Below are 22,340 nucleotides of genomic sequence, written 5' to 3'. Positions count from 1 at the left end.
CCAGACTTCATCAATGTTTAATGAGCACTCCAGTTTAAAAATATCCATAGTTATGCACAGATCATTTTTGGCTTAGCTAACAAGATCATGTTTGGGTTTGTCCAATGCTGTGAACAATTTATAAAGGGCACTGTGATAAAAATAACCTGGTCCTGCAGTTCACATCCATGTTTCCATGCTTTATTTTACCCTCTCTCTCTCTCTGCGCACAGTTATGCCCACCACTTTAGCTTTGTTTGTGCAGTGGGGTTTGGACACTTTCATTTATAATCACCCTGCTGAGTTCAACTAAAGTGCTTTAGCGTGATACGCCGTGAAACTGGAAGCTGGAGTCTTTGATTATCTTTGAGCTTGTGTATCGGTCAATTCTCTCATATTTTCATTTGTATAACAAGCCAGAGGATTGCATACGTTTACTCTAGCACACACACTTACATAGTGTAAAATACCATACGTTTACTCTAGCACACACACTTATTACATAGTGTAAAATATAATTCATTCCAGTTCAGTGCACTTTAGCAGCATGAAAACTGAAACACTGCTAATACTGCTAAAACACAGCCATGTGAACTTATTCGCCATGAAATACATGCATGTGCACACACAGACACAACTACAAACATACACATCTGTCTTTTCCTCTTCTATGCACATAAACACTTGTGAACTTATATATAGTGCATGTGCATTTACTGTATATGGACATGCACACACACACACTGACAGCACTAATACATTTTCTATGACACTGAGACGTGTGTCGTTTCATCCTCCAGTTATGCTGATCCTGGACCTGCCAGCACAGAGAATCAGCTGTCCCTTTAATTGCTGCAGAGCTGGATCTGTGCAACAGTACTCACTGTTTGGCATTCAGCCTTTAATCGATTCGCAGCATGTCAAAACATATGAATGCTTGCCATGTCTCAGCTCTTCCCCTCCTCTCCCTGCATCATGTCATTCCCATTTCCTCATCTCTCTCTCTCTCTCTTCTTGCGGCTCTAACATTCTGCATTAGATTTCATTGTTTATGTGCTCTCTACTTCAGCTCTCTCTTCATTGTCTTAATTTAAAATGACTACATCCATAATGCATGATCAACATAATTACCCTGCAGGACCAATAGGGTGGTGGATGTTGCTTACCCTGCAGGACCAATAGGGTGGTGGTGTGGATGTACATGTGGGTTTCAGTCAATAGCTTTTGTTTTCTGCAATTTGAATTTTCTGATTTGCCAGTTGCATACGCCCCCCCATCTAGAATGGTTAATAAAGGAAAAAGGAATATGTGAAGTGAAGTGAAAAAAGATAAGTGGCTAATAAATGGTGAGGAACAAAGGAAATGTAAAACATCAAGTGTAGAACTGGTCTCATTACTACATGAAATGAAATCTGGCCTCTTCGTCTTGCGGCCAGCATTACACATTAAACACGTTTAACACCTCAATACAGCTATAAGAGAGCAAGTTTGGTTATTGCGCATTATTAAGCAAGCATCTCTCATGTGTCTTGAAAACAGGCCCTCTCATTTGCACAATCATATTATAACCTTTAGACAAAACACCACAACTTACTGCTTTCCATTAACAAAATATAATTTAGTCAAAGAACTACATAACCACACAGTAGAGATTAGGTGCAAACAGTCTGAAAATCATTAATGTGCTACAGAATAGATAGAGACTCTCTGTTCATTTTACAACAAAACATCTCTCTGGCAAAGTCCACAATCTGACAGACAACTCCTGACAAAAAAAAAGAAAGTCGAAATATCAGTTTCAATTAACGCTGCCCTAAAAATGCAGTTGTGAGGCCAGGAGGATTTAATAGAGACAGAAAGAGAGAGAATCGGTCTGGGAGTCTGTTGTTTACACGCTGACAAATAACATCTACCTTTCTGCATCACAGCGACTCAGAGATCCCAGAGCTCTGTTTCTCCAAGCAGCTCTTTTCATCTGCTTAGTAAGTCCTCTGTGTAAAGCTCAGCTGTCAGGCACCATACATCAGCCTGGTACAGGTTGGGACAGGACTGCTGATCAGAGGATAGATATCTGGGAACAATAGACTTCCTGGGAGGTTTCAGTGTGTGAAGCATGGTTGAAAAGGAATGGAAAAAGAAAGAATGGACAAGGAAAGGACAGAGTAAGGGTCAAAAATACAAACAAACACACACTACAGAAGTTTTACAAGTCAGAAGAAATTGAAATATTGGCAGATATTTCCAGGGAAGGAAGGTGACCATCCGAGGTTTGCAGTTCAAAAGACTTTACTGAAGTTGTCAAACTGACTTGTACAACCCAGGTTTTCAATCCAACTTTGGTTTCCAAACTAGCTGCAATGATTTTACTATTCATATGAAGTTATTTGGTAAAAAATAACTCAATAATGTGTGCTGCAGTGGAAGTGGATGTGCAAATTTTATACAGTGCATGCCTATGAGCTCTTGCCAAGTGCTGAATCATCACTAAGTGGTGATGAGATTACTGTCAAGTGTTCATTCAGGCAACAGCAAGTCATCAGCACCTCAGGGACAGCAGATGTAAACTCAGAACTGTCAAGCCTCTGCTGTCTAAACCACAACATTAGATATAACTATGTACTCAGCATGAGCATTTGGGGTAGTTGACTTTATATGAACGGTAGGATGGACAATGGAAATGATCGAATCTGTACACTGAGATTTGGAACAAAAAAAACCGGCTGAATCTTCTGAAGAAAATGTATATGTGCCTGCTTCTTAAAATTCGTTGTTAATAGGCAGTTAAAATAAAATTGCTAAAAGAAGTTGAAGTGTCAATTTAAGCGCGAGAACTGAGTGAAATTGGAGACAGCCGAAATGAAATTGCTGGAAAGAGACAAGGCCTCAGTTCGATTACAAACAGTGAGGCCAAAAAGAAGTTGGTACGTGTGCTTGGCGAAGAACATTTGCATGTAAATTTTAAAACTGTTGAAATACTGAAAGCAGTTGAAGTGTGAGTGTTGGGTAAAGCTGAAATATCAGTTGAACTTCAAGCACTGATAGGAGTTGTCATTCGAACCTCAGGGATTAAAAAAAAATATTAAAATCTATTTTATTACTCTCTTATTCTGACTTCTCATTTTATTTCTCAGAGATACAAAAAGGATGCTTTATTTTTGCAGCCTGGTCCCATGTTTGATCACTTTGTTATGGGTCCTTTCTGCATGGCCTGCTTGTCCTGACAGAGCTGGGTATATTTATGGATCTGTGCCTCTCAGCTTGGGTGTGAGAGAGGTGTGAGCAGCCAGGCCAAGCATGAATAACCCCTGAGGGAGATGAGGATGGATGGCTGAACATGAGATGACTGGATAAAACAAGAGAAGACTGTCTGCCAAAACAATGAAGGCGGGTGAGAAGAAAGGAGAAGTGGGCAGCAGAGGGGGAGGTGGAAGACGAACGCGCAGATAGAGGAGGAAGCGCATCTCACTGTGAAGGAAGAGGAGCTCTACGCCAAGAATAAACAGAGTCGATACATAATGGTTGATGACAGTGTGGTCAAAGTGTCTGAGAGGTTGCAGCGCAATCAGCATTTGAGTGATCAAATTGTCACTTGTGCATCAAATGTCACAGAGGAGACAGCCACAGGTGAGCTGTGTCTGCCCATTTTGGAAACCATAAGGTGACAGAAGGAGTGCTGCCAAGTCATACGCATCTGTTGGTAAAGTGCCAACGTCGCTGAATATCATCCCTGCTGCTCATTTCTTGCAATTGCTCTCACCGGTGTCCAGATGCTTCAGCAAAACACGACCAAGCTTGCAGTCAAGAGGTCAATGCTTTCAGTTAAAAAGCGTGTGGAATATTTTTTATTCTATGGAGTGTCTAGGGAAACATTCTTTGACAGGCTACATTTTCTGACAGCTTGGGGGAAAAACTCAGCTGTGTGCCAAATGAAGGTCAAGACACGAGATAAAGTGAGAACACAGCAACGTTGTGGTTTAATGAATCAATGGGTGGCTGATTCATATTAACCTCCCTCTGTTTTTTTAGTTGGTGATGAGCCACCAGATCAGAGATTTGTGCTCCAGAGGCCTCTGTTACTGTGATTTAGGGAAATATGATGTTGTTTCCTGAGCTGAGCAACTTACAAAGAAGCATGACAGACATGCGCAAACATCTTGAGTGTCATGACTGGTAGGCCCACTATACATAAAAACAACCTACATCCTGCCTATCCATTAACGTGGCTGCATGCAGTACAGTCTGACCTACTAAGATTGCCTTCGTGCCTTTGACTGTTCTCAGCTGCACACATTTGATTCTCCAGTATTTACAGTACTGCAGCAGGATTCACTTAAATTTAAGTACAGTGCAAGTTCAAGGAGCATTTCCTAGAGCAACAGTATAGCTTAGCATTGTTTGAACAATGGTCTATGGCAGGATTTTGGTCTTTTCAAGGCATTTGATGAATAACAGACGTCGCAGTCAGTGTGCCCCTCCTTGAACCGCCACCTTATTGTGGTGGAGGGGTTTGAGTACCCGAGTGATCCTAGGAGCTATGTTGTCGGGGGCTATATGTCCCTGGTAGGGTCTCCAGGACAGAGGGAAATGGAGAGAAAAAGGCAGACAAGGCAGTGGATAAAACATAGAACGACAGAATAGAATGACTAAGAGTCAGTGTGAAGTAAAAGTGGTGAAGTGTGGACTGTGTGTAAGAGAGTGAACAACAGAGATAGCGCGACAAAGTGATTTAGATGGCAGAGGAACAGAAGTAGAGAGAAAGCAGCAAAAGGTATTAACTCGAGTGGCAGAAAGAAAGAGAACATATTCAGTCTGTTTGCAATCACAAGGGTAACCTTGAGCGGAGGTCTTGTGTGAAAGCTTTCCTGCTGCTTGATTGGAAGTCCATGGCAGCAGTTTTTATTTAAAGCCTATTAATTGTAAGACACCATCCATCCCGCCCTCCGTGACAGCAGTTACTTTTGTTAAAACAATATGTTACGAGGTGAGATGATGAGGGGCACTGCATGAAAGCACGGCTGAACTCAACCCTCTCCATCCTGATTAATGCACTCAATTTTCTTGATTGGCCTGTTAAATGGACACACCTGATACGCCAACCAAAGAAGGCAGTGCAAGAGTCAGTCAGCAGCTTTTATTGCTGAATAGAGTACCTGAGGTCATCTGTTGTCACACCATGATGGGTGGCTAGAAAATGGCTGTTTTTGTTTTTCACCTTTGCATATTCCTGCGCTATTGCCTCACAGTAAGAAAATTCAGGGTTCAAGCCCCAGCCAAACCTGGTGCCATTCTTTGTGGAGTTTGCATGTTCTCTGTGTCTCTGTTTTTCATACTCCCATTATTGTTCACCCAAGTTGTTCCACAACTGTGTAAATACAAAACAGTGGCTTACCCCTCTCTGCTTGTATAGCATGTAGTTTTAATGAGAAGCTTCCTCATTATCTGTGTTTCATACAGCAGTATACCAAGGTCTGAGAGTAGGGAGATAACACTGCCATAGCCTTTGGATGTCCCACAAAGACACCCAAATCTGTGCCATTCCACCAGTGGCCTCTCTTTCTCTCCCTTTATCTCACTTACTTCCTGTGTTTTTGTCATCTATGAATCCCTTCCCCAACCAGCTCACTTACTCAAGCAGATGGTTTTCAATAAATGGCAGCAGGACAAGGCTTCCTAAAACATTGTCTGATATTCCCCCAAAGCCAGTTCCCTCATGGCCAGATATGCAGCAGTCAGAGGAAAGAGCAAAGCGACAAAGAGCTGTCCCTGCTGGCCAAACTGTGTCCCACTTAGAAAATAATCATCACTGTTGCCGTACAATCACATTCATCCAGCAAAAATGCAACTCGCTGCTGTGTTTTAACGCAAAGAGCTGCGTTGGTTGGGGGGTGAGGGGTTGCAGGGGGAGTGTTGTAGGCATGTATGACACTGGGATGAATCCACAAGTGGCTTCATTCACGTTTCCAAACCGTGAGCTTCCCTTATATTTTGCTTAGTCAGGATGCTAACATAGCCTGCTGTACCTTAGCATGAATTTCTACCACCAGTGTGTCAGCATTGATAGATTAAAAAAAAAAAAAGTTGAAAACACATGGCATGTCATTATGGTACATTAACCGTGGCCCAAACCGTGGCGATCTAAATTCAACAGTGAATAGTAGTGAATGTTCATACTAACAAGGTAAGCAAAGGTTTTCTTCCTGTGGGCATCAACGTTCCGATTGTCCCCAGTGCACGACCGGTCAGCACAGCGCCTTTGCCTTCGTCACCGTATGGTGTGGCAAAAGTTGAACCAAATCCAACTACAGTGTTGGTGCCGGCTGCTATGAACGTTATCCCCCAAATGAATGGAGAGAATAATGGTTTTTCACACCTTTGAAAGTCAGTCTGAACAAGACCTTAGCCTTGGTTCCTTGTAAGTGGAGAAAGATTTTGGGGGTGCCTCTTCTAGTCTACGGGAGTGTCATTATATCAAGTTATAGCTGCGGTTTGTGAAGTCTGTCGCTTTGGTTCAGCTGAATTACAATCAAAGGAAAAGTCACAGTGTGTTGAATTTTTACTGCTTAGACTTTATGGTCTTTCAACATAGTTTATGTCTTTAAAAAATTAAACAACATAGGTGAAAACTGGTGTAGTCTAGCTTTGAACATTCTTTTAATGTCCCAAGTTTAAAGGAATAGTTTAACATTTTAGGGGAAGTGCTTGCTTTCTTAATGAGAGTTAGATGAGAACATCGATATCACCCTCATTGCTGTATGGTAAATAGGAAGTTACAGTCAGGAGATTTTATCTTTGCTTAGCATAAAAACTTGCTGCAGTGGAATACAGGTAGACCAGCTCTGGCACAGGGTATTTCCTGTCCAGGCACAGTGACCTATGTGACCATCTTTCCTGTATCTCTTAAACTTACCAAACTGAACAATTATTCCTAAATAAACATGCAAAGAAAGACCCAAAGAAATATGCAAAACATCACTGCCAATTTGGCCCAAGAGCAGGAGTCGATTAAGATGACTGAGTGAAAAGATTCCCACTAGGAAGCACCAAGAGTGAAAATCTGTAATGTGAGAGCACAGTCATTGTCTAATACCAGTCAGTTTAACTGTGATTGATCACTGTGACCACTCAGAAGCCCGCTACCTGAATTAGAACAATGGACATCAAATTTAAAAAGGTGGAGAAAAAGTGTGTGTATGTGTGTTGCGTGGAAATGTGAACGTTATTGTTCTTCTTGTGGGGAAGTCTGGGCATCTTTGCTTAGACTGCTGCCCTCGCGACCCGGTCCCGGATAAGCGGAGAAAAATGGATGGATGGCAGTCAGTGTGGTACAGAGATTTGAACAGCAAAAGATGCTCACGTTTGTTTTAATAGTCAGATCAGACCTGTTAATCCAAATATCCCTACGGTGTACTGGGTAGCTAAAGTAAAGGCTTTCACAGGTATACACTGAATACATGTTTTGTTATATCACTTAGTGACTGACAGAGCCAAATATTGAGAATAGCTATGTCAACAGCAGAATAAAAAAGTAAAACAAAAGGGTTTATAAGCTCCCAGTACAGCCTGACTAATCATTTGGAGTAATCTGGGAGATGGAGAGAATGGCAGTCAGATCAGACCCAGCTGTCTCTATGTCTGGCTCACCAGTCAGTTCCAGCCCACTGACCAAGTATACTACGAGACAGAGAGGGTATGGCGAAGGATTACACTGATCTTTTTAATATAGGACGCAATCTCAGAAAGGTTTGGCCTCAGTACGAAAGGCAGAGTAATGTTGTAGACTGGGGGAGTGAAAGCAAAGTGTTTGGATTGTTCTCATCTATGTACTAGTTCTCATTCAAAGAAGTCTAACAAACCCACATCTGGTATGCATTTACTGCGAGAAACTGCGTGTGTACAGCTTTCTGTGGTTGTGTAATCAAATCGTAGTTTCATATCATTGTTGTGTGGTCATTTAGTCATTGTGAGTACACTTAAGCTGATCCTGTTTGCCAAGGGGTTTCAGGGTTAAGCTTAAACTTAGGTTTAGGTTAAGTGTCAGAGGAAAGGTTGGGGGTAGGCACTTAGTTGCGGTAGTTAATGTTAGGGTCCTCACAACTACTGTATCAAAAGACCAATCTGTTATTAACTGACACTGAAACTTTGCATTTACGCTCCACACAGAGTGTTACACTGCACCATACAAACACTTTCATACTTAATTCTGCAGAGTACTTGGTGGTAGCATTAGCATAACATCATTATGTTTTACTGTTAAGTGAAATCTCTAGCAGTGATGTGATGTGATGTGAGACAGCATCGGTCTTTCCAGCCAAACCTGCACATTCAAGTGACAAAGCCATCAGAGGATGTAGTAACAGTGACAAAAGCAAAGGACAAATTTATTACCTGGTGGAATTCAAAAACTATTTAATGGAAGGGAAGGGGGATACAATTTAAGGGGTCAGTTAAATTTAAAAATTCATGCTATACGTACAACCAAAAAAAGATTTTGTATTTCCATAGGTGGGGTAAAACTATGGAATAATTTAAGTGTGGACATAAAAAATAGTAATAGAATTGACGAGTTTAAACGTAAATATAAAGGTATGTGTCAATCAAGATATATGCAAGAACAGGCTTAATGATTAACTACATGGACTATTATGGGTGTGGTGTACATTTTGTAACTCTTCTTTAGTATATCACTTGTGTGATGTAAGAATGTTTACACTGTTATATTCTTTTTTTAGTAGAAGTGAATCATTTATTGCTTGCAAACCAATGATGGTAAGATGATGTCATGGGGTAGGACTGGATAAGTCTGACTTCTTCCTACTCCATTCAAGCATGTACTAGGTATAAGCACATTGATATTGGATTGTGTGTAAAAATGTTTGTTATATCAACTGTTTTATATGCTTGAAAGAATAAATCAAATCAAATCAAATCAAATCAAGGTCAAGTGATGCTGTCAATTAGTAACAAAGCCCAAACAAGGAGAAGGTCAAAGTAGATGGACACATCAACGAAGCGCTGGACTTTAACACAGAAGGCCACTGTCCTATTCCTCATTTCAAACCACTAGTCAATGTTTTTTCTTTTAACCAACCGCAATCATTCTCTCACCATAACCATGTTTATTGTTGTAACCATGACGATAAGCATCCTCTAACCTCAACAACAGTTATTTTATCCTAAACCATAAACACCAAGTTGTTTTTGTGCCTAAACCCAGCCAAACCATAGTACTGTGACATCAAGGGTTAGTTTCAAGCATGATTTTAAAAGTTTGTGGCAAATTTCCTTCCACTGTTGAAGAAACATTTCTATGTAAAACATACACTTTAAAAAGATGATGAAAGTAATCAGCGCTGCTCTATTCAAAGGCATAAAGCTTACAGCTCTCCTGTTGGTGTGATTATCGCTCATTTTCATCACTGTCTTTACACCGTATTCTTATACTTCACACAGCAAGGCAGTGAGATGGAAAGACGATCACTAACAAGGTTGTGCAGATTGCAGTTGTCATTTAAAACAAAGTCCTACATGGCACAGAGCATACAGAAGAGGAGACAAACCACATGGTCCCACCCATCTGTGTTGCTTTGACATAAAACCTGATCTACAAAGCATCTTTGTCATGGTTGTTAATAGCCTTCTATATACCCAGTATTGATCATAACTAACAAATGCTCTTAACAGAAAATTTCATCTTTCTCCTTCTTTCACAAACATTTACAAATGTGTACTCACACATACAGTAATTATACAAACTTGCATACATGTTAAACCAATGTCTCTGGAGTCCTTTGATTTGTCACTGCATATGCCATTTACTTAAATCTCTGTAGCACTGCCTGTTGCCTTGGAAACATAGTCCCCTTCCAGCAAAGTCGTGGTAACTTCACTCATGCATTCATAAATGTATAAAAATGCTCGTATTCATCACAACATGGATTGAAATCGTTATGTAGGAAGAAGTGACTGACACCACTCAAGACAACTGGTCTTCTGATTTGACCATGCCGTGTTTGGATGGGGTCGTCTTGGCCAGTGTTTCAAGAGACAGATGGTGTCATACTGTTAGCAGGCTCGCAGTTAAAACCTATATGTGTGTGTGTGTGAATGTGCCAGTCTATCTATGTAAGTGTGTGCCTGTCTTCCTGGACAAGATCCCAGATATGAGATCTGTGTTTGATGTCTAGTTGGGAAGAACAGAGGGAGCACGCTGCGTACCATATGACACTTACTTCCTGAGAAAGAGCTGGGAAAACAGAGACAGTGACAGTGAGACAGACAAAGGGAGGCAGGAATCTTCTCTCTCAGCTCATTACGGTATTTTACTTTTTTGGTTCGTTTGTCTGGTTGCGTCTTATACATAAATGAGTATTCAATACAAAAACAGGAAGAAACTGAATGAGATGGCAAAGATGGTGCATACAGTATTTCTAGCCACATAATAGCATAATATTGTGTCCTACTAATGTGAGCACTGATGTCTCCATAAGCACAAAGCTTGTGTTTGAGTTTCTTCCTACTCTGTACCCTCCTCTATATGTTTCCCATTCTCATTATCACTCAGTATCAGCAATCAAACAAATGCCACAGATACACAGAGAGATGGAGAAGCAGAAATATCACTGCAAACAGGGATGAACTAGTGTGTTTTAAGTGAGACTTAGCAACAACAAACTCTTTAAATGATTGTTCTTGAGGTTCACTGACCTCTGATGCTTTTGGGGCTAAGTAGTGGCAGCTGTGTTGTCTGCTGTCTGTGTAACCATGAAGCTAAAGTGCATGTCAAATGCTACAAATGGGTTTCTTCTACACAAACAAACCTCAAGCTTTTTGGTGACACACAAAGTGCCATTTGCTAGAAGGATGTAGTCATGGTGTGTGTGTGAACGTATGTATGTGTACAGAACATGGATGAGGGATTGTAAGTGAGTGGGCAAAGATGAGAGCGAGGTCATCGTGTTTCAGAGGTCAAAGGACTCATTCATATCAGCTGAGAGGGAGGCTTATGGAATGTTCCAGACAAGGCGTCCATGTCTGAGGGGAGTATTGTGCGATCGGTACTCTGAACTTCACAGTCTGACGCTGACTTTGCCCCCCACCCCCTCTCCAGTGGACGTCTTTGTCCAATAGCATTTAGTGCACACAACGGACCCACTGTTTATTCAGTCAGTAAGATAAAGTGCGTGGAGCGGCCTGTGTTTCTCCAACATGTGGTTTTTATCATCTTGTCTGAGGCAGGGATTATACAGAACTACATTCAAAAATCAGGATTACAAGCATTTAGGTCTCAACAGTTTTACAGCCACGGTTTTGAAAACTGGATTCTTATTTGGGATCCACAATGTTCCTGTTTATACACATATTTCTGTAAATCTGCAGAGAGAGCTATTGGTTATCTGACAGGTCTCTTTGCACTTACATTCTCCAGGGTGATTGGTGTGTGCATAAAAAGTGATGTGAAAGTGTAGAACTAGTGTGTTTAAATGTCTTCTGGGTTCATCTGGCTGTAATTACTACACCAGGCTGTGCAAACTTCTTTTTAGGTGTTTGTGATCCTACATTACGAGGTGATTATCCTGCTCTTGTTGCTTGTCAGAGAAAACATCTCAAATCATGGTATTTTTCAAAACTCGTGCCAATTTTGTTACCACTGAACAGAACCAGCCTAGCTGTTTACACCTGCCTTCAGTCTCCATGCTGAGCTAATGTCTTCTGGCTATAGCTTCATATTTAGCATAAGCAGTATCAAACCTTTGGCAAGAAATATTCTGCACAAAAACTGTGCTGCAACCTTATAGTGTGACTATAGGACTGGGAGTGGAGTGTGACCCAGGTGACATGTCAGCTTCCCAGTCAATGATTTCATGTGTCTCTCCGTTGCTAAAGATGCCCAGAGTCACACCTTTGGGATTACAGGGGTCAGTCCCACTCATTCTCTCCCTCCCTCTCCCTTTATTGAATTGATGTCTTTCAGCTTTCCAAGACATGACCAAGGTCACCGGGTTTCTGTATCAGAAATTCCACTGGGGGCCCAACACTGACTGGCAGTTGTTGGCACAGCCAGCACAAAGTGGCCTATTCTGTTCTGGCCTTATCCCAGCACTGAACTAATCAACACTCAGCAGCAAAGACTCACACTGATGCTTGATTCAACACAAGTAATTAATACTTGCCTTGCAGATAATGAACTTGTGTCCCATCTAATTAAAATAAATTATTTAAATTAAAGAGCAGGCTGTTGTACCTTCTTAGTATTTTTTTGTGGAATCAATTAACATAATCAAACGTGTTCTCTTTCATCCAGAAGACCATCAGTGTTAATTTAATTCCCCTCTGCTGGATTCCTTTCATTTCTCTCTGTCTAGGCTGTCGGAGAACAAATAGAAACTCTAGTTTATATTTCTGACAATCTGTCGATGTTGCCAACATCAACAAGGTAATGAAGCAAACTGTACGGCTGTGCAGAACAAGAAAAAATGAGCAGGTCTTGCATGGGGTTGCACAGAGTGCCTTCTTGTCATCTCGACGGCACTGGATGATCACTTCAGTGGGCTGTCTCAGAGTTTCAGGTTATAAAATCTAAAATTGTGAAGCCTTTCTGAATGGATCCATGGTTCCAGTGTGCTTCCTGTTAGGAGCTATGTGCTGCCTGTCTGTGGGTTTTGAGGATGAGTGTGTGAAACCATCAGAGAAATGTTGTTCCTGCAGAAACCCTACTTTAACTGCAAAATGGGACAGTGTGGAGAAAGGGCAGGGATGGGCTTTATGTAGAAATAAACCGTTATACATTAATTTGGAGATTTTAATGATTGGCATTTTAAATGGTAAAGCAGTGAAATGAACATTGTCTTTAGAGAAGAAAAGAAATGCTTGCAGAATTGAGCTAGGGATTAAAAGCAGCAGTGAATACTAATATTCTCCTTTTGACAGGAAGCAGTTGGACTAATGAGAAAGCATGCTTTTTAATATAAGAAAAGCCGTCTTAGTTGTTGCTGTAAGCACTAATTTCCTCTTTCACAACTGTATTTTCAGAGACTTGTGAAGGCTGAAGTTGATTGACAATATAAGGAATAATAAGACAGTTGTTGCAGTTCACTGCTTTGCTTTCGCTGTTGCTCTATTTGCAACAACTGTACTAAAACACAGTGAAAATTAAATGTGTGATAAATATACAAGTTAGTTTTTCTTAAATGTTAACTTTTCCCCCTGAACTATAACAGTTTTTAAGTAGTTGCATGGGTTTGTGTAATACAACATTCTTAATTTGTCAGTGTATCATTAAGTGGACGTTCAGACTGAGTACAGTAAAGCAAATCCCTGCTGTGCTTTTACGCAAGGGCTGTGTTGGTCTGGGGCATGTACGATATGCCCACGTTGTGAAGAGCTGACACAAGTAGCTTCACTCACGTTTCCAGCCCGCCATTTTCTGTTGTGTTTTGGTTAGCAATGCTGCTAACGTAGCCTACTCTACCTTAGCACCAAGTTCCACCACCAGCGTGTCTGCACTGAGATAAAAAGCACAGTTTGACAACCAGTACTAACGAAAACACACGGCGTGTCGTTATGGTGTGTTAACTGAGGCCCAAATTCAAGAGTGAATAGCAGTGACCGCTCATGCTAATAAGGTAAACAAGTCTTGTTCCCATGGGTGTCCAAGTTCTGACAGTCCCCCCCCATAGGTGATTGGTAAATGCACCACCTTTACTAGATGATGTCACAGTCTGGTGCAGCGCAAGTTGAACCAGATCCAACTTTTCTGCCGCACAGGGCTGTGTCATTCTGCTGGAGCCCCCTGTGGTGAATGCAATCCCCCATAGACATGAATGGAGAGGGCTGTGTTTTCTCACGTTTGAAACTCAGTCTGAATGCGGCCTTAGATACCTGAGCAGGAAGCTGCATAACATTAAAATAACTGGCATTCGGGAAAATGGTTCTCAGTGAAGTCAAGTAAATTTTGTTTGTCTCAGAGGTCATCCTGATCTCTATAAAACACAACACATATTATCCAGACAAACTGTAAAATGGGACAGGGCAGGACACGTGCTCCTACAAAAACACTGCAGAGAAGCACAGCCTACTTACAATAGCACCTCCATGGTGTTATTTTTAGTTTTTTATTTTTAGCTGAGTCTTTCAATGGTCCATGTCAACGGATATTAGCATAAATTCCTCAGAATAAACTGTGAAACTTTAGTGGTTCCTGTGACATTTCACTTGGCATCATGAGTTTGAAATTCACACTGTCCAATTTTGGGCTTGATATCTGCAAACATCGTGACATTTGCAATAGCCTCAGCTGTACTCTGTGTTTAGTGCTAATTACTCCATCAATTAATTAACCACTTATTTTAAATACTAATTTTAAAAAAGTAATAATTACTAAACAAAAGTAATTAGTAACATTACTAATTATTTTACTTCAATTATCCAGCCATGCACTATCAAAGGTACTTTTAAAGCCTCCACACCCACAGGTTTCAGCTTCTTTCCTTAACATTGCATTAGTACAAACAGAAAACAAGACATTGTTTATGGTTTGGCACCAACTTAACTATGGCACCAGTGACTGCAAGTCCTGTTCTACACCCTCCAACTGCAAACTAAACCAGGTGATTGTTGAATGTAGCATCTAACAGAACATTACTTAGCATTACTTTAGTACCTGCCTACTAAATGGTAATCCTTAAAAAAAAAATTACATCAATTAATAACTTACTATTACTCCAGAGTTCACTAAGATCATGGTAAACATTACACCTGCCAAACATCAGCACAACACTGCTACTGTGAGCATGTTTGCATGACATACAACTTAATTTTCAAGGGTCTTGGACTTAAACACAAGTGACTCATTACTTCACATGGACTTCAGCCCTTTGATTTGGGACAACTGGATGTCCTCCCTCTGCCCAAACATTAAAATTTATGTCGTGAGAAAGTGAACAGTGAAGCAACTGCTACAATGACACAATCAGACAGCAGCCAATCACGGCACAGACACAATAGAAAGGTACGTCTTACAGTCCACACTATCCCCGGCTTGTGACTCATGTATTACCTGAGAGTCAGAAGCTGGGGCTGAGTTCACACCGGCTCATTGTCACATTCAGACAATTAAAACATTCAGGTAAGCAAACTTAAAAAAAAAAAAAAAAAAAACTTCTTTACTACCAAGGACCAATATCTATAATCAGTAAAACACACTGCAGGTGTGACAAGACAGAACAAGACCCCAGAGACACCTCAAAGACTTTCTCTCTCTCTCTCTCTCTCTCTTTTCGTTCACTCAGGGACACACACACACACACACACACACACACACACACACAGACCAAAACAATGCGGCAACCTGCAGCTTGACAGTTAAACCTCTTGCTACTGGTAAAACACAGCCTTCAACGTTAAGAAGGATTTAAAAAGGAAAAACACACAAACTAAAAATGTTATTTAAACAGATTCACAATTTGTTGAACTGATGACAGCTCCTCAGAACATAACCTGTGTCAAATAGTGGCATCCACAAAGGATCCAAATCTTTACCAGACAACTGAAAAATCTACGGCTGTTAAAATTTCAGGTTGAAGAATGTTACTAGGAACAACCATCCAAAACACAGCCGCTCCCTCGAGGGGTCTCTGCACATGTTGGTGCGTCAAGGTAGTCGAGTAAGGGACCGTCTATTTACTGATGTGTGCAACAAAGAAAAATATACTTTAGCAAATTATTATGATATGCATTTTCGTTAAATACACAATGTTATAATGTGGACTTTATTTTATTTGGATGGACTTTACAGGGCAGATAGGAAATGAATGAGGTACATGACAGAGACTAAATTAAGTTTTTGAATAATACAGATGATCTTACTCTGAGTCAAACATTACTGACTCCTGTAGACGGACATAAGAAAATTCTTTAGAGGAAGCCGAGACCAGGAAGACGTTCAGAGATGAGGGTGAGAGAGAGAAAGAAGACATGGCGGTAGCTGGTGTGCGAGTTAATGTTAGTTTAGTTAGCTAGTACGTAACCAGGAGCAAATGTTGAATGTGAAGTAAATTAGAATTCTGTGTATCAATGCATATGATCTTAAAACACTAATTATCTGTGAAATAAAATGAATGAGTATGTTGCATAATACATCACACATAGTGGTCTATGTTAAGATTGGACTATTCATTCTGAATTTAATAAATATAATATTTGATGCTCTTGCCATATAGTCAAAATGTTGTATGCATGTTTAACAAACAGGTGAACCTGAGGCAGGAAGGGAAGGTGTGGAGCAATCTGTCTGTGTCTATGGAGACTGGTGTATGACCACCAGCCATCTAATGCACCCCACAATGTTGAAGTAGCTGGAGCATCGACATGTTACGTGGCCTTATGAGTTACAACAAATGATTAGATTGTGTGTGTTTTATTTTAATTGATTTGTTAATAGATTAAATTGTGAAAATTCAAATCTGACAAATCAAACTGGGGATACTTGAAATGCAGAAGAATGCAAAGAAATGTGCAATACAGGGTCAGACTTTTACACCATATAAACATGTCCAGGATATTCTTTATGAAAATATTTATTTCAACATGCATAAAGATTAATATCTCTACATTTTTACCAGTAGTTCTTTCAGTAGCAGTATGGCAGTGGAATGGTAAGCGGCGGAGTGGGTGTGTCACTGTGACTTGAAGGTGGTTGTTTGTTTATTAGTGTTAAAGTTAGAAGGCTGAATCATCAGTACATGCTGTGTCAGCTCTTCTTTATCTTGCTCTCCTTCTGTCTACATCTTTCTTTTTCTGCTGCTGTTGTTTGGGCCAAAACATTTCATGTCTGTCTACAATACACCAAGTCATCCCTCTCCTCTTCTCCCAGCAGGGGAAAAACAGCAAGAGGTAAATGATTAAAGGAGGATGTGTGTGAGTCTATTTATGTGGGTGCCTGACAGCTAAGAGATTAGATTTCCTTTAAATTGGTTATTACTAAAACAATCCCTTAGGCTGGCTGTCTCTCTCACACAGTTTATTAAGAGAGAGAGAATTTGTCAGGAACTGTTGTCACCTTTCCACACTTCAGCTTCTTGAATGAGATATGAAAAGAGCTTTGCCTTTCAGAATTGTTTCTCTTTCTTCGTTTTGTTCAGACAAAGCCTCAAAGCTACAAATCCTTAAGTTCAAGCATTTCCAAAGTGCAGCAAGAAGAGCAGTGTTTGTGAAGCTGTGCCCCCTTGTAGCTGTTGGTCTCAGCTAGTATGTTCATCAGTCGGGTAATGTGAAAGTATTTATTTTCTGAAGTGATGAAATCAGACAATGTCAGTCAGACAGGATGGAGTTTTATTAGTGTATCAATCAGGATGGGAAACAGCTGGGAAACCTAATCACCATCTCTCAGTATACAGTGTCTCCCACCACAGTTTAAGTGATAATTTTAGCATTTACATCGATCAAACATTCTGACGGATTATGTTACACAAAAAAAATGCTAAAAACATGTTGTATTTCAGCTATGAGTCAGTTTTACACTACTATAAAGAATAAATATGCCCATGCATCCAATGACACCTCCACATAGGTGGATATTCTTGTATAAAATCAAATACATCCACCGTCATACATACACGCACAGACACATTTACAATTCAGCTGTAAACATCAGTGTCCATACAGCTGCCAATTTGCAGCATTTCATATTTGTAACAATTCAATTTAACCACAGCGACACACACACACACAAGTAGTATTCATAGGCCTGGGAAAACTAGGTTTTAAGCTTAGCTTAAAACATGCATAAAGTTGTTCTACTGTAGATCTTGGCTCACAAACCAGAGTGAATGCTGTTTATTTTAGACTGCAAACACAATGTTCAGTATCTTAAACATTTATGATGCTTTATACACAAGCTTTGACATGTATCAGTATACAATATTACACTGTGGCATTTGATGTATTCCTAAAATAGAGTACAGCCATAATTTAGGATCTGCTGATATACTGTATATGCAAATACAACAGAACTCAAGTCAAACTATTTGAAATTTTAATGGAAAGTCCTTAAAACCATCAGCAAAAACTTGAATGTTAAAACTTGTGGTCATGATAGTGTAATACTACTATTTGATCACCTTTAATAATAATTATTGCCAATATAGCCCACGTGTTTATTTACTGAATTATCTATTTATTATTGAGTTTTAACACTAATTGTCTATAAATTCAGATGTGGTCACATTGTCATCCTTGTATTTACCAAACACCATCCTGCATCATCAGTCATGCTCACAGTATACACAAATTAAAGACTATTAAGGATGGAAACTTTACCACATGTGCAAACATCAGTTCACAGCTCCAAAATATCATAGTGGTTTGATTTAGACTGACAATGGCTCATAAAGAGACAACAGTGAGGTGCAACTGTTTATGCCCTGCAGCACCAAAGGAAAAAAAAACAAAACAGATAATTCCTCAATCTATTTGAAAGCAGAAACAGTTGTACTGTAGCTAATATGCCAAACATCATGGCAGGGTAACAGAAGAACAAAACAGTACTAAATGTTATGTTTCTAACCTTATGATCACTTCTGGCCTAAACCAATCCCTTACACACTGAAAACTGAATTTCTATAGGATTGTTCTCTTAAGTCCCTCATTCCTAGTCCCCCATTGCTATTCATCAAGGTCACTGGTGGTGGTCTTGTCATCTACCTGGCAGAGCACCAGTCCTGCTTTCCAGCCCATTATGGCACCTGTGATGCGTGAATGTGTGTCAAGAGGCGAAAGCAGGGAGACTGTGAGCATGCAGGAAACAGCGAGAGAGAGGAAGAAGTTACAGGAAGCTGAAAAACTAAGAAAAATATTGGTTAGAAGTGGGAGCTGGATCTGAAGGTTTAAACCAAGACAGACAGGGAGGAAAGAGTAAGGATGGGGGTACAAAAAACATGGACACAGCAACATGACAGACCACCACCCCGAAAAAACAGTGATCTTCAAGATGAGAGCCTTAAGAAGTGTAGGCAGAAAGAAAGTGAGTTAACTAGCAGGAGCATACGACAGAAATGTCCTCTGGGCCCCTTCTGGGCATTTTATGTGACAAACTGTGCGTTAAGCAGGGAGAGTGAGCATATGTTGGCATGTTATATTGATGATCTTACGAGTGCCCGTCTCTTGGTGTGGAATAATAGCCTGGCAGTGATTTTCAGAGCATTTAAAACTCAGCACTGTTGCTCCTCAGTCTCTAGTTGGTTTAACTGATTAAAAATGTAAAGACAAATATGAACGTGCATTTCTCACCCCAAAGTAACAAGAGCAGAGAGGAAGACAACAGGTGAAGCAGAAAGCAAGATCAAGGAAAAACAGATTGATTGTGCGTATGTATTGGTGGTAGGAGTGCTGGTGGAAATCGGCAGTGGCGGGGAACAAAAGGGAAATGGGTGGGTGCCAAGATCAGATGACAAAAAAAAAGGCTGCTGAGATGGAGATAAGAGATGAATCATAAAGAAAACAATAAAAGGCAAGATGAGACAGCAAAGGTTTGTTAAACTGGTGCTCTAACACAAAGGTCAAGGGTCAAATTCCTGGAGTGTGTTTATGTATGTGAATAGCTGTGACATTGCATCTGAATAGTCCTTTGTTAGCTCTGACTGTATAGATTTAACCAAATCAGCCTGCCAGAGGGGAGTGTTTGTGTTTGATGTGTAGTTTGTGTTAAACTTACACCTGTTTAAATTGTATGCATCCATTAAAAAAAATAAATGCAAGCAGCGTTGTGCTGCTAGAAACCCCAAGGGGCAAAATCCCTTCTTCAACCTCAAAGCATTTCATCGAACATGCATTGATTCTGCTGCCTGTTCTTCCTTCATCATTCTCCTGAGATTACTAAGCTTTAAGCCAGAGAAATGCAGTGAAAGCTCCTTATTGAGTCACTCTGTCTCCTGCTACACTGATTTAGGATCAGATAAGCTTGCAAGAATCTTAATCGCAGCAATTACCGACACAGTAGTTGGTGGGATATTAAACATACCTTCCTGTGTGGGTGGAGAGGTGGACAGCATGGAGGTGGGAAGTGCTTTCGGTCTCCATCACTCCTCCTAGCTGGGCTGTCCTTCTTTGCTGTTCGAACATAGGAGATCCTCCTTTTAATGCTCCTGTCTTGCTCCTCTGCAGAGACCGGTTTGGTTCTGCTTTCTTGACCCTGGCTCTGATTAGAGTGAGGGGGATGTCCCAGAGGTGCTTCCCACCAATCTGTCTCCAGGTAAACATGAATGCACACACACACAGCAGTGAGCAGAACACCCCAACGCAGCAACAAGCCCCAAGTGAGTCGCTCTCTGCCCATGTCCTTGCACAGTTTTGTCGTTTGTCTCGGCTCAGTCCATCTCCTCAACTGAAAGTGATGGTTTGCCCATTGCTTTTTCTATCCCATTCTTCTTGTCACTGTGTCCTCCTCTTTTCCCTTCTTCTCTTCTCATCCAGCCTTTCCTTCTTTTCAGGTCCAAACACCTCTGCTCATAAACCTAAACACATGTGCCTGCAGCTTAGTCTCTACGATTGTGTGCATGTTAGTGTGTAACAAGGCTCTGCAAACGGATTTAAAAGTCCAAAGTGTGTTGCTCTCTTTGAAAACTTTGGGAACTCCCTCCTCACTTGCTCAACTCCAAGTTTGCCCAAACACACACGCCCCTTTAATTTGCTTTCTTTTTTTTTTTCTATCTGGCTTCCATCGCATATACACACACACACACACACACGTCCCTCTATTTTTTTTTTTCTATCTGGCTTACATCGCATACACACACACACACACACACACGTCCCTCTACTGGACTGCCCCCTCCCTTGGGCTGACTCCCCCACCCCACAGACTCTTGGGTTACTGTGTAACTCTAAATATGGGCAGGGTCTGCTGCTCTCAGCATCTGCATAGGAGCTGGCAACCTCCCTGGATAGTGGAGCAGATAGTATTACCAACATTCATTCTCAAGTCTAATATTTTTATGCAAAATCTACAAAGGTTCTATTTTAAAAGTGCATAAACGTGCATTGCATTTGGAAGCATTTCGATACAGTACATAAGAGGCGAAAGTAACAGCTGAAAATTAATTTTTGCTTGTTACTGGCGCTATTCAGGCTGGTCTTGAAATCTCTCTGGCAACTCGCTGACACTAACTTCTGTGCTTTAATTTCCCTGCCAATAATTCTCAGATAATTTATCTGTAAGCCAACACTGCCGTAATGGTCTTCTCAAGTCATATCATTAACTCTGTCATTGATTTCCCTCCGAAGACTAATCTGCTGTTTATAAACTAATTAATAATCAGACCTCCTTCCCGTGCACCCATTTAATTAATATATTATTGATATTTTTGACAAAATGAGGGCACAGAACTAAACAGAGATGCCAAAGCAGATTATTTCTGGATGGAGAAAAGCACTGCTCATGAATGTTTTACTCACAGAGACACAACTCAGTCTAAGACTCCATTCTCTCTGCTGCCTAGATCCTATGAGAAACTTTTGTGTTATGCTACTATCTTAAAAAAATAATAATAATCCCTCAGCTCGTCCCGTTCTTTCTGATGCAACTGTTTTACCTTCTGATCAGTTTCACAATCAATCGGATTTCCAAGGACAATAAACACATACCTAAACCCATAATCACCTGCACTTCACTGGAGACAGCAACAGTGTATAACTGTAAATATTATTAGGTATATTAGTATGGACAGCACACTAACATTAATATATTGGCTTGTTTTGTTTGTACGCACACAGGTAGTGTGTGCCAAGTTTAAAATACACAAAGGAGGAATAAGATGGTGGCAAACAGCAGCTTTAATAAAGTCAATAAAAAAAGCTTGGGAGAACTGTCAGAACAGGCCTATCTAACACCAAGGGTGGAAAATTCTCTAAAAGCTTTTAAAAGCACATTTAGTTTACTTTTCTATAATTAAAAATGTTTTTGTCAATGTATGAACTACCATAAATTTAGCAACCCTCTGCGTTGGTACTTAAGGAAGAGTAAATAAAATAAAATAAAATAAAAAAGATCAGGTGGGGAACACTTTAGGAAGAAAAGTCAATGATGGTACACTGTATACCACTGACTGCCATCTACTGCCACCAAGTGATCAGCTGTGAACATTTACAACCATATGGATTAGATTAGACCTCATTTTCTGTCTACGAAGATTAAAGTGATGTGGTTCAAACAGTAACTTAAATGTTAATGGTTCTAGAAGCAACAAGAGCATGAGCAACAAATGCACCTCTGTCAAAATGAGTGCTGAGTCCAGTAGATGTTACTATGTAAAGGGTTAGGGTGCGTGCAATAATGTTGCAATGCTTGTTTCTGTGTGAATTGGTTTACA

At 40.4% G+C, this 22,340-nt stretch overlaps 1 protein-coding gene across 1 annotated transcript in view; it reads right to left on the bottom strand.

Moving 5' to 3' along the window:
* The window catches only part of mettl24 (methyltransferase like 24), a 33,693-nt gene extending 13,100 nt beyond the window's left edge, over positions 1-20,593 (bottom strand). The window contains exon 1 of the mRNA XM_020589012.1: positions 19,994-20,593. Within this exon, the coding sequence (XP_020444668.1) occupies positions 19,994-20,308 (315 nt within the window). The 5' untranslated portion in view covers positions 20,309-20,593. The remainder of the gene's footprint in view (positions 1-19,993) is intronic.
* Between the last annotated feature and the right edge of the window lie 1,747 nt (positions 20,594-22,340).

This window comes from Monopterus albus, unplaced genomic scaffold (assembly GCF_001952655.1).
Source record: "Monopterus albus unplaced genomic scaffold, M_albus_1.0 scaffold9.1, whole genome shotgun sequence".
In the NCBI taxonomy this organism is placed as follows: domain Eukaryota; kingdom Metazoa; phylum Chordata; class Actinopteri; order Synbranchiformes; family Synbranchidae; genus Monopterus; species Monopterus albus.
The sequence above is the reverse complement of the archived record's forward strand: the minus strand, read 5'-3'. Positions and strand labels throughout refer to the sequence as shown.